Source organism: Doryrhamphus excisus, chromosome 6 (assembly GCF_030265055.1).
Source record: "Doryrhamphus excisus isolate RoL2022-K1 chromosome 6, RoL_Dexc_1.0, whole genome shotgun sequence".
NCBI classification, from domain to species: domain Eukaryota; kingdom Metazoa; phylum Chordata; class Actinopteri; order Syngnathiformes; family Syngnathidae; genus Doryrhamphus; species Doryrhamphus excisus.
The window spans coordinates 18,843,808-18,862,078 of record NC_080471.1 but is presented as its reverse complement, the minus strand read 5'-3'; the positions used below and the strand labels follow the sequence as shown (position 1 = coordinate 18,862,078).

The 18,271-nt window shown below is 43.5% G+C and overlaps 2 protein-coding genes across 2 annotated transcripts in view; one reads left to right on the top strand and one right to left on the bottom strand.

Annotated features, from left to right (window-relative positions):
- The window catches only part of trhr2 (thyrotropin releasing hormone receptor 2), an 89,851-nt gene that overhangs the window by 36,794 nt on the left and 34,786 nt on the right, over positions 1 to 18,271 (top strand). The gene's annotated exons all lie outside the window — the stretch shown is intronic.
- The window catches only part of zfpm1 (zinc finger protein, FOG family member 1), a 92,139-nt gene continuing 74,111 nt past the window's right edge, over positions 244 to 18,271 (bottom strand). The window contains exons 5-9 of the mRNA XM_058074593.1: positions 10,778 to 10,880; positions 9,470 to 9,715; positions 8,096 to 8,329; positions 7,768 to 8,010; positions 244 to 6,283 (exon numbers count right to left, since the gene is read on the bottom strand). Coding sequence (XP_057930576.1) covers positions 3,729 to 6,283; positions 7,768 to 8,010; positions 8,096 to 8,329; positions 9,470 to 9,715; positions 10,778 to 10,880 — 3,381 coding nt within the window. The 3' untranslated portion in view covers positions 244 to 3,728. The remainder of the gene's footprint in view (positions 6,284 to 7,767; positions 8,011 to 8,095; positions 8,330 to 9,469; positions 9,716 to 10,777; positions 10,881 to 18,271) is intronic.

The following is an 18,271-nucleotide window of genomic DNA, read 5'->3' as shown; positions in this document are numbered from 1 at the left end:
CATTAACAGCGTCTATATGATTCGAAAAAGGTAGGCTTGATGAGTCATTCAAGGTCCCTTCACAAGTCGTCAGGATGAGTTTTTTTTCCTTTTGAAAAGGAAGATATTTTCCACTGACGAAAGTACTAACACTTTTCAAACGTAACCGTCAACCAAATTCAAGGTCTGACACTCGTGTTTGTGATGAAAAGTACAAGTAGGAATTGACGCAAACAGAATGTTTTTTTTTTCAGAACTGTTTTTTTTTTATTTTTCCATGCATAGTTTGGACAAGCTTGTAGTGGAAATGAAATATATGAAAAATAAAAAATAGAGGTTTTTGACATTCATTGTTTTCTACATCAGAGAAATTCAAATGAACTCGGAGGGTCCTTCATGATAAAACAATATATTTTTTTTGGGAGGGGGAGGGGTGAAAGTGCTGTATCAAATAAATACAGTTGCATGAGAATTCGCTAAAAATAAAACATTCAGCACATTTAATACAACAGTGCAATAACATGAGGGTGGGGGGGGGGGGTGGGGGCACAAAAACAATATTCCAGCATACCGTCTGACCAGAACTTCAGTTTGTTTCGGTTCTGTTTCACATTAATTGGAAACACTTAGAGCCTGATCTACTTATGGTTTGCGTGTATAAAAAACATGTGCGCCAAATAAACAAAATAACACCGCCGTTCCATTTTGTGTGTTTGCCTTCATGAATATGCAGATCGGAACATGCAAAATACCGAGAGGAGGAGCTGCGGTCACTGTGGTGAGAAGGAGGTGCAATGACAGAAGCGACTGTCAGAAATAAAAAGAGAGACCATTGATTTGATTTGGGAGTCGGTCATTTTTGTTGTACAACATCGCAGTACAAGTACAATTTCTGATATGTTGACATAAATATCATAACCTAACAAATAAGTTGTGGTGTAAAACATGACAAAATACACTAACGCAATGTTCAACAGTGTGTTTATTTGCATCCTCCATCAAGACCTCCAACTCCATGGCTTCAAAACATTCTATCCCAAACTATCCATAGTGACAGCTCGTAACAGACACCCGCACCAGTTTTGAACCTGTTTAAATCTGTGCAAGCCATCATAGCGGATCAAATGCAACATGCTCACTTATTATAGCAGGTGCTTACGCAATTTAACACTTGTGATGTGGAATCTTGGTAGATCAGGCCCTTAGTTTTTTTGGATGGGGTTCCACTTTTAGTGTGAGAAATATCAGACCAACTTAAAACTTCTAATATGTTCAAAAATGAGGACGAAACAGAGCCACGGGAAAATATAGATAGATACATCACGGAGAATTTAGCAGGTTTGGATTCATTCTCAGCTAGCATCTTCACACTATGAGAAGAAGTTTTATTCATTCATTCATTTTCTACTGCTTATCCTTGCGAGGGGTGCTGGAGCCTATCCCAGCTGTCTTGGGGCGAGAGGCGGGGTACACCCTGGACTAGTTGCCAGCCAATCACAGGGCACATATAGACAAACAACCATTCACACTCACATTCATACCTATGGACAATTTGGAGTCGCCAATTAACCTAGCATGTTTTTGGAATGTGGGAGGAAACCGGAGTACCTGGAGAAAACCCACACATGCACGGGGAGAACATGCAAACTCCATACAGAGATGGCCGAAGATGGGATTGAATTAGGACTGTTTGCTAACCACTCACCACCGTGCAGCCCCGGCAGAAGTGCATTTGTAGTTAAATTTAAAATTATCAGGAGGTTTGCCACCAGCTGCTTATAATTATCTGCCTTGTAGTTTCCAAGAAATTAATTAATTCATTCATTCACTACCGCTTATCCTCACAAGGGTCGCGGGGGGTGCTGGAGCCTATCCCAGCTGTCTTCAGGCGAGAGGCGGGGTACACCCTGGACTGGTTGCCAGCCAATCACAGGGCACATATAGACAAACAACCATTCACACTCACATTCATACCTATGGACAATTTGGAGTCGCCAATTAACCTAGCATGTTTTTGGAATGTGGGAGGAAACTGGAGTACCCGAAGAAAACCCACGCATGCACGGAGGGAACATGCAAACTCCACACAGAAATGGCCAAGGGTGGAATTGAATTCATGTCTCCTAGCTGTGAGGCCTGCGCGCTAACCACTCTACCGACGTGCAGCCCTAGCATTATTAATGGTTTTAATTCAACAACAGTTGTCTTGGGGCGAGAGGCGGGGTACACCCTGGACTGGTCGCCAGCCAATCACAGGGCACATATAGACAAACAACCATTCACACTCACATTCATACCTATGGACAATTTGGAGTCGCCAATTAACCTAGCATGTTTTTGGAATGTGGGAGGAAACCGGAGTACCCGGTGAAAACCCACGCATGCACGGGGAGAACATGCAAACTCCACACAGAGATGGCCGAGGGCGGAATCGAACTCGGGGCTCCTAGCTGTGTGGCCAGCGGTCAGAACAACAAGGTGTTATTCCATCATGAAGTGCATGAAGTGAGTGCAAGACTGTATTGTATTCAGCTTGGAGGCGTGGTTGGGTTTGTGGCTGTCTCTTCATGTTCTACTCAAAAAGACAACAGAATATGATGCAGGTACATAAAGCCAGATTTGTCGGGTCGGGAAGGTGTCATGACCCCAACTCTGAGGTCATTTGAGACGACTGCTTGTTGTGGTGCGGCTAATTCATCCAATATTCGGATGACTGCATGAGGAAAACCAAATAACGCTTCTATGATAAGAAGATTGAATGTCGTCCCAGGGAGAAGATATTGGATACCTACACTAGAAATACTTCAACATACCGAGAGCCACACGGTTCCTTCTAACAGCATGGAAATAAGCAAATACAAAATAAAAAATACTCTTACACAATATGTAGGTAGTTTTCTGTTGACATGAAATCAGTGAGGACTAGAAGATAAATATTTCACATTTGCCTCTCCCTTGCATTTTATGAGAAAATAAAAAAAAATGTTTATATGAAAAAGCAATGACAATTTTGAAATATCCTTCAGTAATTAGTAACGTTTCATACCACATATTTTTTCTTTATTTTTTTTTTTTAACTAAAAATGCTTCAGCTTTTTCTAGTGAGCATAAAAGAGCCAGTGTTGAAACCAATTATAGAATTATTCTGTAGACATCATAGACTATACACAGATAATAAAAACATGAAACGTGATCAAGTCTTTCCATACAAGAGATAGTATTCCTCTGACTGGGGAAGGAATGGGGGATGGGGACGGGGGGTATACGATCACATCAGTCAATTGTTGGAATTCCAATTCAACAACTCAGTTTAACAGGACCGGACAAAAATGAAGTTGTTCACATAAAACTTTTTAACGTCCCACAATGCGACATATTGAGAAGTTGGTAGCGGTTAATGTGAAAAAAAACAAACACAAAAAATGACCTAGGGGGACGAGGGCACACTTTAGTGTGCAGGTAGACAAAGATCTCAGCTCATAGTGTACATGTAGACCCATGGGAGAGAGGAAAAAAAATAATCACATAGTAACACCACACTGGCTGCTCAGGAGCAAATGGACAACAGGTCCTGCCGACAGGTAACAGCCATTCATTCAGATAACGGTCATGCCCAGATCTGTGCAACTTTGGCACCGTGTCTGGGATGCACTGACAGCCGAAAAAAAGGGGCGCACGGGGGGCTTCTTGGAGCTGACTGAGGAGTAGCATCTCAGTCAGAATAGAAGACAAAAAGCGAAATACTCAACTCACTTGACATGTTCAGCACTGTGGGAGGAACAGTAGTACTTTTTATGAGCTATGAATGTGGAAAGGCTGCTGAATTTAATGTTACACAGCCGACAGTAGCGGGAGTTACCGTTTTGGACCGAAGACACGACTTGGCTTTTAGGGCCGGGGACGGAGCCGGTGGGTGAAGCCTTGTCTGGAAGGACGGATGTACCGACTGTGTCTCTTCGGGGGTCAGGCACGGGTGACAAAGTCAGACGGGGAGCCCCCGAGGGGGATACGGGTGGAGGTAAACTTGCTGACGGGGATTCACATTCACCTGAGGGGCTCCCATTTTCCAGAGGAGAGGAGGGAGAAGTGGTACCACTTCTTGCCTGCCCGTTAGTACTATTTCTGTGAATGCGGGGACCCGATCTGGGTGCGCCAGTTGGGGTACTGGAGGTGGTGGCGGTGCCATCTCTGGGACTAAGGCTGGGGCTGGGACTAACTCGGCTGCTTGGCTGAGGTTGAGCTTCTCGGGGCGACTGCATCGATACAACCAAGCCGTGTATAGTCTTGAAGTGCTCCATTAGGTCACATGTGATGGTTCTGTTTGGACAATACGGACAGATCATCTGAGAAGAAGCCGCGCTAACGCCTTTGGCACCCGCGGCCGGGGTAGCTGCGAGCGCGTTTGCGGTGTCAGGGGGAGACGTAGCATCCGAGGCGGGTAATGCTGAGATGTGCGGACTCGGCGATGAACCTTGAGCTTGTCTCATCCACTCTGCGGGGAGCGCTTTTGCTTCGATTGGATGCAGAAGCTCTTGGCGTTCCTGGTGACACTTGGTTTTCGGAGAGGTAGAGGCTGATCTTTTGAGCCTGTGGAGCTGCTCTAAGGTATGCTGCTGGAGCGTGGTGGCGGGGCAGTAGTAGGTCTTATGAGCCAAGTAATTCTCGATGCTATTGAAGCTGATACTACAGGCGGTGCATTTATGGTAATCGGTGAGTGGCAAGATGGGGAGAATACTGTTGGTTCCATCCCGTGGAACCTCTATGAGTCGAGGCCTTTTACTCAGATCAATTGGACCATCTCCTTCGGGACTGGAGGTGCCTGTTCCACTGGGGGAGACTTCACGTTTCACCGCCAGGCCAAGTACCGAAGGAGACGGAGCGGAGGCGGTGGCGGCTGCAGAAAGAGTGGCGGCGGCAGCGGCGGCGGCAGCTAGGGCTTCGGTTCTCGCCATGTGGATTTCATACATCTTCTTCCTCTTGCGTGTGCGGATCGGCTGCGGGTGGAAGGCTGCTGTGGTGGTCGCCTTGGCCATGTGGACGGCTCGCTGGTTGGTTGGGTCATGGCGTGAAGCACAGTAGAAGCGTTTGTGAACGGTGTAGTTCTCATGGCGACTGAAGCGAATGTTGCAGGCCTCGCAAAAGGTTCGGTTGGGATCCTCATCCACGTCTTCAGCAGACCCGCTGACGGGACTCCGGCTATCCTCGCTTGCTCTTCCTCCTCCACTTACTACACCCTCACCTTCAGAAGCAGACGACATTCCTTCCTTGCCTGACGGTGTTTCGGTCTTCACTTCCAATGCTCTCCTCGCTTCTGCTGCGGTGTCAGATTCAGGAGGAGAAGCCGAAGCCGCTCTGCTCACTGCTCCATCCCGAGGAGATCCTGATGAATCTTGTGCCTTTCTGGAAGGCACAGCGGTTGGAGAAGTATCCCTTGTTGATCCTGGACCTGAAGCTGATGTTGCACCTTCTCCGTGGTGTCTACTGGAGCAGTAAAGCCTCTTGTGTGCATAGAAATTGTTTATATTGTTGAATGTGATATCACACTCAAAGCAGGTGGCTCCTTTTTGAGGTGGCGTCGCCGTCGTTGTGGGTACGGTTGGTGCCGACGAGAAGAAGGTGGCTGGGGTGTTCGGAGGAAGTGCCTGACCCTGCTTCAGACGGCTGTGAACCATCTCAGACATTTTAGCTAGAATCTCTGAGGCCTGGGGTAAAATGGCTGTTTCGGGGTTAAACATGTACTGAGGCAAAAACATCGATCCGCCAGGGAAAACCGAGCCGGCACCACCGATATGAGTTGGGCTGCAACCGGGAGTTGGACTCGTTGGTTCCGCTTTCACGACTGTGCTAGCGGGGCTTTTTGGAGAATTTGATGTCTGACAAATCATGTTTGTAGTTTGAATCTCATTTGACTTCCCTTCTGCTTTTAGGTCAGCATCTTCACCACTCTCTTTAACATCCATCTGCTGCTCTTCTACCTCAGATTCCGATTGAGGCTCCTCTTTGATTTGAAGGTTTATGTTGGTTTGGGCGTCAGGGGGACTGCAGCCTCGTGGAGTAGCAGAGCCACCATTAGCGCCTGGGCTGGAGGAATCTGGCTTAGGGACGCAGCCTAAAGGCTCACTGTCTGGTTTGGATGATTGGAGCTGGTCAAGTGGGGTACTTTGACGAGGGGTGGGGCTCCTTTCAGCCGGGACTCTCACCTCTAAATGGGTTTGGACATGCTGCTGCAGCTGGGACGGGGACTCAGAGTTGTGGCCGCAGATTTGGCACTTTAGCACCACGCCGGAGTCTCCTGGACTGAGAACTGCAAGAGAGAAAAGACGTCATGTCAGCCACTCTTATACATGTAATAGTAATGGTAATGGTTTTATTTCATTTGAACATGCATCATATTACACTTGAATGCATCACATAATCAGTTCACAGTTCCACATGTCCAAAAGGAGTAGGAAGAAGCAAAGCTTATTAAATCCTACCCCTCCATCTGGTACTTTTACAATCAGTAACTGTTACATTTGTTCACTTCCTGCTTTCCTAATATAATTCAAGTTGTTTTTTGTCACGTACCGAAGTTCGAGGTACCTTATGGGTACCATAGTAAGTGTCAATATAGTGATATATATAGCACATCATGACTGGTTCAAGACTCTTCATCCTTGTATTTAGCAAACATCAACTGCTTGTATTGTTTCTTGAATTGGCTCATCGTTGTGCATTGTTTGAGGGTCTTACTCAATCCATTCCATAGTTTGATTCCACATACTGAAATGCTATGGCTTTTTAACTTAGTCCTAGCATATAAGTGTTTCAAATGTAGTTCTTCCCTGAGATCATATTTCTCCTCTCTTGTAGAGAAGTATTGGATGACATTTTTAGCTAATTGGTTATTTTTAGCCTTATGCATTATTTTAGCTGTTTGAAGATGAACTATATCAGCAAGTTGAAGTATTTGTGATTTTAGAAATAAGGAGTTAGTATGTTGTATATACATGTATGTTGTATATGTACATATATGCACAATGTACTGTGGTGGAAAAACCATAAATGTAATTATAGTTGAATATTTTTAGTAGAATATTTGTCTGAACTCTTGTTTTAACACTATTGTTGTACGGAGTGGAATAATACTTTATGGAGTTTACACTATGTCATGTCGGAGGTTTTTGTGAATGGACCTGAACTTTCCAGAGTTGATTCTTCTAAGACAGCAAACTAGTTAAGAATTAACCAAGAGTTAATTTCGTTTTTTTTAGCTAGGGTCTCAAACTTTTAATCAGCTTATGAATAGCCTGTTTTGTTCACAATGCATTATGCATACAATACAATGTAAACATGGTCTTGTACGGCTATCTCGTATGGTTATAGTACGTCTAAACATAGTCGTCCGCAGAATCGAGTGCCCAAACAAAGCATACATACATTGGTGACTCAGTCTCTGAAGAATGGACAGTTGTTCTTATAGAGTTGGGACACTATAGACAGATCCCGACCAAAGAATCCTTAAATCACCTTTACTATGTGTGTGTGGGTAGTTCAATTGTTCATAGAATGTACACAAATTGCTTGTAGTGAAATAGTGTCAGGGTGGCTCTTCCATCCCCATGGTCTCCCCCCTCCACCAACAAGTCTTCAACTAAGGTTAACATGATGTTAAATGTTCATTTAGCAATTTCATTTGTCCTTTATATGTATTTTTCTTTCATTTTGAATCAGTACAGAGATGCAACACATGAAATCATACATGTCCAACACATCATTCAAATGTTGGCCATCGATCATGTGACTCACCAACGGTCGAGGGTAACTTCGGAAGGCCTGGGCCTGGTGAGTAGACCTCGCTACGAGATCCAGGCTGGCAAACCATGTGGCTTGTGACTAAATGGCTGTAAAGAATATCCCTCGTCGTGGAGACGAAGCCACAGCCGTGACACACACCATTCAGTGTGTCAGTGTGGACCTTCAGGTGGCGCTCGCAATTTGCTTTAGTGGTGAAGGCTGACAGACAGATGAGGCAGACAAACGGACGCTCACCTGAAGGACAGATGAGAAAGTGAAATTAGTCAGAGCAAGAAGAACGTTGCGAGGATCTCTGCAGTCAATATATACTTTTTCTTACCACTGTGTGTGCGCATGTGAATTTCCAGTGAACTTGCACTGGGGCAGCTCTTGTTGCACTGAGGAAAGGGGCATACGCGTTCGTTGGGGTAGGACTCCTTGGGTTTGTCTTGTGGCGGGGTTGAGGATGCAGCTGGCTGTTTCTGTCGGCTGGCGCAGTAGTACATGAGATGGGCTTGCAGGTTCCTTTCACTTCGGTACCAAATCCCGCAATCTTTGCATGGGAAAATATCCTCTGTTGCAGACAACACAATCGACATTCAGAGTTGAGTCCAAATACAACAAAAATGTACTAATACAGTAAACCTCGGATATATCGGATTCAATTGTTCCCACTGGTTTTGTCCGATATAAGCGAAATCCGTTATATGCGTATACCGGATTTTATCCGTTATAAAAAGGCACTTCCTTGACTATGTTTCCAATGTACCTGGACGCGCAGGCAACGCTGCAAACGCTGCAAATGACGTTGTATAGCGGCCTGTCACGATTCAGCGAATCAGAGCGCCACGATGCGGCCATCCGATATATGCGAGGGAAATTTAATGGAAATGCATTGGAACGGGACTGGAGATTTTGTCCGAAATAGGCGAAATCCGTTATAAAAAATCCGATATATGCAATGAATTTTTATTGGAAATGCATTACAGAAAAATCGGTTCTTTTTTATCTGTCCGTTGTGAGCGAATTCCCGATATATCCGAGTCCGATATAGCCGAGGTTTACTGTACAATCATCACAAAGCATTATTATTGACAGTAAATTTGGCTATTTTGAGAATATATTGTTAAAAATATATATTATATGCTAAAAATGTGTGTCTTTCGAACCTCTGATATAAATGTGATGCAAAATCGACTTGTTTGAAATGTATACATATGCATGATATAAGGCTAGGTGGTTGCACAGAGTAAATAATTGGTTAATTTAGTACGACTTATAGGATTGTAAAAAGAGTATATAGCAACTATTATTGTTCCGATGTTACAACTGTGTTTAGTCGTATAATTTGATGCTATCCCTCGTCGATTCAAGGTTACCCACCTAACCTGACCAGCTGCTGTAAATAGCTGAAGTGTGAAATAAAGCTCAAGAAAATCTACTGGATGATCTTCTTGGCCTTTTTTTGCCTTAAGTCCAAAAGAACTTGACACAGGTGGATGGTCTGAATTAATTTCCAAAGCCCTGCATTGCCATCATGTGGCCAAACAGGATACTACTATTAAAAATACTTGTATTAAAATTGCAATTTAGAGATATGTATTCACACTTAAATAAGATGCTGCTGCACTATATTCTATGTTGTTGTTCTATTCTGGTACGGTTAGCATTCCACTTCTCGCTACATTTGTAATTCCTTTAAAACAACACTCACTATTGACAACAGCAGTGGCCAAAATCGCAGCCATGCCCGCTTGTTGTGGGAGGAGTTGGATGTCTGTGTGAAGCGCGGCGGGGTAAAGCGGCTCCTCCTTCACCACAGACGTTTTCTGGGTAACAAGGTTGAGTAGAGGCGAACCCCTCGCCACAGGAGAGGACGGTTTTGGAGGAAGCAACGGTGTGGCAAGGAGTCTTTCCCCCACTGAAATTTCTCTGGTCACCTTGCAGAATAGCTCCTCACCTGAACAGTTTCACAACACACAAAAAAGAAACAATACAAAACATTGTCACCATTGTTGTTATGTAAGTTGTTATGCAAGTCCCTGAATGGATGAAGAGTGAATATTCAGACCCATAACCAAAAAAAAAAATCTTGAAAGAAAATATGGACATACTGTATTCTTTTGCCTGCAAGTGACTATGGCTCAACAGTATGTTTGATATGTGGCAGGAAATTATCAAACAATAAACAATTTCAAGTGTGAAGACGTTTTCAAAACAAGCACTCGGCTTCTTCTGAAAAAGTATCCAACTGCAGATTGACGTAAGAGAGCGATTTCTGAACTTCTACAAAACTTCTAAAGCTGCTACAGTGGTTGCACTGGAGATCATAATGAGGGGGGAGCCATTTATAAATCAAGAATATGTCTTAAGAAAAGTATCAGAGCTTCTAGTCTCCAAATTAAAAAATAACAGAAAATTATTCAAAAAATGAAAGAAATGCGGCTGCATGGTGGTCGAGTGGTTAGCGCGCAGACCAGGGTTCAATTCCACCCTCGGCCATCTATGTGTGGAGTTTGCATGTTCTCCCCGTGCATGCGTGGGTTTTCTCCGGGTACTCCGGTTTCCTCCCACATTCCAAAAACATGCTAGGTTAATTAGCGACTCCAAATTGTCCATAGGTATGAATGCGAGTGTGAATGGTTGTTTGTCGATATGTGCCCTGTGATTGGCTGGCCACCAGTCCAGGGTGTACCCCGCCTCTTGCCCGAAGACAGCTGGGATAGGCTCCAGCATACCCCCGCGACCCTTGTGAGGATAAGCGGTAGAAAATGAATGAATGAAAGAAATGCCTCTCTCAGCAAAAACAGTCAATAAAATGACCAATAGAATTGCCTCAAACACCAAAATAATAGGTCTGCTTCCATGGATGACTATGACATTAAAAACATCCACATTTTTAAATAAAAAAAATCTAATCAAATACCAAATAGCTGTCCATTAATTGGGTGATAAATTAATAGACTGACTAATAATCAATTGTTGCAGCTCTAAATGAAACGAAAACCTTTTTGCATCTCACCTTGGCTGTAGATAGTACAGTTGGCATCATATGGATCAGTTGTCAAAGCAAGACAGGTAATCCAGCAATCTGGATCGTCACACACCAAGGCCCACCTTGAGTTCTATACAAGCGGAACAAAGCAGAGGATGACGTGTGAAGAAACGGCGCTTCTTAATTATGAGCGGTGTCAGACTTGGACATGGTTAGCACTTTATAAAAAAAAAACATTTCAATTTATAAATGTAAATTGCAAAAAATGATTGAGTAATCAACACAAGCTAAATAAAAGAGAGACATTAGGAAATGCAATAAAAAGACTTTCATGGTGTGATCACTGGATACAATGAACATAATCATTTCATACACCCACTCCAGCATATTCATTCATAAACAGCACACATGATGCATGGCATGTGCAATGCATTTTAATGTCCAGTTGGAGGCAGCAACTATTCATTTTCAATGCCACTTCATCCTTTTCCCTTCTTGAGTAAGCTGCTGCCCACCACAGCTGACTGCAGGTCACATTCAAAACACATGTACAGTATATAAACAACCATTCACATCACAGTCACAACTACTGTCAATGGTTAGAATCCATGCAACAACTGCCTGCATGAAAGTCATCCACGTGAACCACTACATTACCACTAATAGTGACCAGAAATAGTTCATATGACACATTTTAATTTAGAAATTCAGTTTCACTAGTTGGGCGGCACGGCGGGCGAGTGGTTAGTGCGCAGACCTCACAGCTAGGAAACCAGGGTTCAATTCCACCCTGTGGAGTTTGCATGTTCGTGGGTTTTCTCCGGGTACTCCGGTTTCCTCCCACATTCCAAAAACATGCTAGGTTAATTGGTCACTCCAAATTGTCCATAGGTATGAATGTGAGTGTGAATGGTTGTTTGTCTATATTTTCCCTGTGATTGCCCTGTCTATATGTACCCCGCCTCTCGCCCGAAGACAGCTGGGATAGGCTCCAGCACCCCCGTGACCCTTGTGAGGAAAAGCGGTAGAAAATGAATGAATGAATGACTTTCACTAGTTCAAACTGCAAAATGCATTTTTCTATATGTATTGATTATTGTTTTGGTTAATGGACTCCCATTTTACCTGATGTGACATAGCCATAATTAAACAACAACAGAACAGCACTGAGCTGAAACACCTGACAAAGATGTGTGGGGGATTGTTTAGGAAAGGAAGATGAGTGGGAGAAAGCATGTCTGTCTGTTCTCCACTAGAAATGGAGGCAGAGTGTATTGTATTTCACAGGGAACTGAAGCTGATGGGAAGATACGACTGCTTTTGTTTTAATTTGTAACTCAATGCTGGAGCCGTCTGAGCTGTAAGTACTTCTAATTTGTTTCAGGCTAATTCATCATGGCCATGACTTTAGAATTCACCATGATAGGGCAATTGGGAGAGCCAACTGGCACGCCAGTGGAAAACACAAACATCTACATCACACACACGCATTAAAAGCTACCAAACATGGCTGTAATGAGACAAAAATTAGAATATTTTTTATTTGGTGAATCTTTGACCATATTATGAGTGAAAAAATGTAATTACAAAATGATTCCATACTGGAAAATTCCAGAATGTTGCATATTGCAATCAAACTTATGGCTGCTCTTAATTTCTCATAGCACAATTAATAAATAAAATAGCAGAATTACAATTCAAAGTCTGTCAAGAATAACAAACACCTGATTGTGGTTTTACTCCTTAAAGGGACAGTCACTATTCGCCAATATTCAAATGTGCTGAAATCATTATATCCCGCCTTCTTTCTGCTTTGAGTTTGCCCAACGTACCACACCCAAGGGCATTACTTGTTTCTTGCCAGGTAATGATAGCAATTTGGCAAAGTTTAGCTACTAACATTAGCTGACATTGAACGTATAGCCAATGGTAACAATAGGATAACGATTAACATGAATGTTAAGACTATATTGTGTTGTATTAGCGGTACTACATTCACACTAAGGCTGCTCTCCTTTAAAAACTCTATTCTTGGGAACTTTTATACCAGAAAATTTGCACTTACTGAGAATATTACCTTAGCACAGGGGTCTCAAAACATGCGGCCCGCGGGCCAAATGTGGCCCGCAGGACACTAGTTTGAGGCCCCCGCCTTGATATGAACGTTTAATGTTTGATATGGATGCTGTATGGTATCATGTAATAAAAAAATATTACGTTTGATTAATGTTCATGTCAAAGGTTAAATAACTGTTAATAGTTATCCTCCCTATCCGTGTGGAAGTGGTAAGTTTTTGGCTATTTAAGTTTAAAGGAAATAACTTGAAGGCTACCGTTTAGGTCGCTAGCTCTCTAGTTTGTGAGTTAGCATGTGTCTCAAGACCCTGCAGTTGCGCAATATGTTGTAAATAAAAAGAAAAGTATAAATGTGACTATAGTCGTGTTTTGTCATGTCTACAGGGCTCTAATAATGCTTTGTTCATTTTAATCTGAAAAAAATAATTTGTCTACCCACCAACTATGTTATATGTGATTTCTTAAGTTTTTATTATTTGCCGTTTTATTATTATTATTATATTTATTACTGATTGATTGATTTTCTTTATTCTTGATTTGTTTCTTGATTTTTCATCTTATTTTGTGCAGAAAAATAAAAATTAAGATATTTAAGAACAGTGGAATGTTTTATCAGAACTTTTCTTGTAGAAAATCGGAACCAAAGCACTGAAAAAGTTTGTATATTTTTCTGTTTTTAATAAATGCGTTTGTTTTTTTTTTTTTTTGAAAACCTGATGCGGCCCAGCCTTGCCCAGACCCTAGCTCCAGTGACCCCCAGGTAAATTGAGTTTGAGACCCCTGCCTTAACATGAGCAAATTATATTTAAATTGCATTATAACAGCCGCAAGTGGTAAACAATGTGTGTTTCACACCTCATGGCTTCAGCTATATACAGTAGATATACTCTTGAAGGGTACTTAAAAGACTACAAGGTACCGTGTTATTACCTCAAGTAAAATCACGAGTACAAAATAAATACTTAAACACATCATAAAGGGTGAGAAGCTGTCAATGAAGTTGTCTCATGATCAAAAATGTGAGACTAATAACTACACTAATACTAATAACTACAACATTAAAGACGATTAAAGAAGGTAAAAGAAAAGGAAACAGGAAGACTTTTGGACAGACTACCACGTCATGTAGGTGTCAGTCTTTGCCACATTCAGTATTGATCCATAAACCCGCAGAGAAGAAGATGCACTCAACACGTCGGCTTTTCTTCCCCGTCACTCTGTCTAACTATCAATCCGGTCCTCGATCTATCAGTCACACCTTCCCGCTACAGCTCCATCTTGGTGGAGAGCGCTGCATTTAAGCCCCATCAGCCGAAGGAGAGTCTTTGAGCTGCAGTCTAAGCCCCTCGCCCGGACCCCGGTCCCCTCATGAATATTAACTAGCCTCAAGCCTGGCTTTAATCTGCCTGATCCCCGCACTGCTGCTGCCGAGACGATAGCGAATCTAATTATTTGGTCTGATATTAACCCCCCGCTCCCACAGCCCCACCACACACACACACACACACACACACACAAACACACACACACACTGTTCTTGCTATTACTGCTGTAACATTCAAATGTGTATGTCGGTGCAAACACACACATTGACTGAACTCTAAGCCACCTTCTCTGACTAAAGTCAATTCATATATCACATTCGTAAACACACTCAAGCTTGCACATCTCTCCACCAACCCCCCCCTCCACCTCCAGCACAGCCTACGACACCCTCTCCTTATCAGGCCCAAAAACACCCTCCTCCTATGCTGATAAAACGTGAATGCAAATGATGCCAGGCTGATTTCATTTCTTCATTTTCTTCCTCCATTCTCTTGTTCAGTATCAGAATGCCTCCTTGCTCTTCTATCCCTTTCTCGCTCCTTCGGTGGGAGGCCAAACTGCAGTGACGACGATGTCGACCGGATGAGAACTTTCTTCTCACATGCAGATTGAGATTTTATTTACAAAATTGTAGCTATTCCTAGATTAAAGCAACAAAAGCCCACCAGCGTCACTGAAATAAAGTCAAAGTGACAAAAGCAAAAAAAATTACAAAAAAATTCCTGAAAGTGGTTAGTGCGCAGACCTCACAGCTAGGAGACCAGGGTTCAATTCCGCCCTCGGCCATCTCTGTGTGGAGTTTGCATGTTCTCCCTGTGCGTGCGTGGGTTTTCTACGGATACTCCGGTTTCCTCCCACATTCCAAAAACATGCTAGGTTAATTGGCGACTCCAAATTGTCCATAGGTATGAATGTGAGTGTGAATGGTTGTTTGTCTATATGTGCCCTGTGATTGGCTGGCCACCAGTCCAGGGCGTACCCCGCCTCTCGCCCCAAGACAGCTGTTGTTGAATTAAAACCATTAATAATGCTCGGGCTGCACGTCGGTCGAGTGGTTAGCGCGCAGGCCTCACAGCTAGGAGACATGAGTTCGATTCCACCCTTAGCCATTTCCGTGTGGAGTTTGCATGTTCTTCCCATGCATGCGTGGGTTTTCTCTGGATACTCCGGTTTCCTCCCACATTCCAAAAACATGCTAGGTTAATTGTCGACTCCAAATTGTCCATAGGTATGAATGTGAGTGTGAATGGTTGTTTGTCTATATGTGCCCTGTGATTGGCTGGCGACCAGTCCAGGGCGTACCCCACCTCTCGGCCGAAGACAGCTGGGATAGGCTCCAGCACTCCCGCGACCCTCGTGAGGAAAAGCGGTAGTGAATGAATGAATGAATGAAAATTTATTTGGTTAGAGTACGTTTTGGTTTGAGCCGGACTTTCTAGAAAGGATTAATGACGCCAACCAAGGTTACATTGTATATGCTGCAGATTATGATGTTCCAGACATTGCAACAATGGAAACGTTTTGGTCCCCTTTAAATTTCAATTGGATATCCTATTCCACTTGAAATGCATCATCTTGAAAATGTAACTATCCCTAAAAATACAACTTCGGCTGCCAAAATAAGGTAGAACTTGGAGCTAGTGCTAATTTCCTCACTTTCTTTCCCAGCCTTATCAGTTTGCAACATTTAGAGGTCATCTAACTGGGTCTCTACTAAGCTACCTTGGTCCTGTTCTGACCTTTTCAACCATTGTTCATTCATTGACTCCCTCACAAAACCATTCACTCAATCACCCGATTTGCTCACTTCCTCCCATCTCTTCTTTCACGGTTCCTCCTGTGAAGACTTCTATGTTCACTCGTTTCTTTTTTCATTCTCTTCCTCTGTCAGACTCTCAGTTGTTCCCTTCTGTCCACCATCCTCTTCATCTCCATCAAACCACTCTCTTCTCTCTCTTTTCTCCTTCCATCTCTTGGCTACAGGAAATAGTCTCTTTCCCTGTGCAGGGGGTTGCAGGGTTATGCTCACTGTCCCAAACAAAGAGGTCACTGTGTGAATCCTCAAAAAATACAAAAAAGAAAGGAAGGCAGATAAAAATCAGAAACCGACTCTCATCCGCTTCTCTCAAAGAAACACACACAAGCACACAAACACACACACACACTTTTGCTGCTGTGCACGGAACACACGTTGTTAATTCCTGTTACTCCTGCACACGCAGAACGACTGTATTCATACACAGTCAGCTATGATTAATGACAGGCAAATTGCATGGAAAAATATACAAGTGTGATACTTAAATCAGCGACTCGGATAACAGATTGGAAAATGAGGAACTGCTTTTCCGATTGGAGAGCACGCTCCTGAACAGCCAGAAAATGTGAAGGCAGGCTTTCCCAACTGCTTCACTTGCCTTCTTCCTCCACTAATCACGAGCCGGAGGAGATGACAGGGAGAGGAAGATACCAGTCAGTCACAGCACTAACTTCCCCCGTTACAATTGCATCACCTTTCTCCCAGCATTCCTTCTCATACATGTGTTTGTTTTTTTTTAATCTTAGATGCTTTGTTCCAGTTCACCAGTAGACCTTTCCTTCCTATCTTCATGTGAGTTCTCCTTCATGCGCCTCTTCAACTGCTAACCATCATGGATTATTCAAGGATCAAGGATTATTAGCACTTCAGTATGTAAAGAAGTGGTAAAGTTTTAATACAGGTAAAAGACTAAACTGACACTGTACATTCATTCATTTTCTACCGCTTTTCCTCACGAGGGTCGCGGGGGGTGCTGGAGCCTATCCCAGCTGTCTTTGGGCGAGACTTCGGGTACACTCTGGACTGGTCGCCAGCCAATCACAGGGCACATATAGACAAACAACCATTCACACTCACATTCATACCTATGGACAATTTGGAGTCGCCAATTAACCTAGCATGTTTTTGGAATGTGGGAGGAAACCGGAGTACCCGCAGAAAACCCACGCATGCACGGGAGAGAACATGCAAACTCCACACAGAGATGGCCGAGGGTGGAATTTAACCCTGGTCTCCTAGCTGTGAGGTCTGTGCGCTAACCACTCGACCGCCGTGCCGCCCTGACACTGTACATGCAATTTCAAATGGACGGTTCGTTTACCATTTTCCAAAGTGATTGGAATGTTTTTCACCCACAAGCCATAAAATGATAATCTGGATCTTCATGCCAAATTGCTTTTCATGAGGTAAAAGTGGCGGCACGGTGGTCTAGTGTTTAGCGCGCAGACCTTGACCAGGGTTCAATTCCACCCTCGGGCATCACTGTGTGGAGTTTGCATGTTCTCCCCGTGCATGCGTGGGTTTTCTCCGGGTACTCCGGTTTCCTCCCACATTCCAAAAACATGCTAGGTTAATTGGCGACTCCAAATTGTCCATAGGTATGAATGTGAGTGTGAATGGTTGTTTGTCTATATGTGCCCTGTGATTGGCTGGCGACCAGTCCAGGGTGTACCCCGCCTCTCGCCCGAAGACAGCTGGGATAACGGCTTGTTTCTTAGGCTTCTGTTTCCTTATAGAATAGAAGTTGTATATCTGGCTTATTCTCGGGGGGCCGTAACAGAAGGTGTCGCGCCGTAAACATCAATTTGCCTTCTTATGAAGAAGCATAAATATTAATTAACATTCTAATTTGATGGGCGGGGGAGGAAGATGGCTAAAGAGGAATAAACTGCTGATGAGTCCAGATAAAATCCAAGATGGCAATCAGGATGTAAACAAATTGGCTCAGACAACAAAAAAAAAAGGGGGAGAAAAGAAAAGACGACCGCATCGTGGGAGGATAAGTAGGTGTTCACCTTCACCCGTCCTTGAGGAAGTGATGATGGGGAAGTGGAGGGATGAGGAAAGTATAGAGGAGGTAGAGCGGAGCAGAGATAGAGTGAGAAGAGACTACCCCAAAAGTGTTTGAAAAGCCGTGGGTGGCGCGCCTTATCGCCCAAGTTCTCCTGGAGAGATTATTGGGGGATTAGTGCGAACGCTTGTTTCTAAAACATGATGAAAAGACGTTCGCGTGTGATAACGCTTTGAACTCCACTACTCTGCTTCTTCTAGGATCGTGCCTTCAGGCTGCCTTTCCAAGAAAG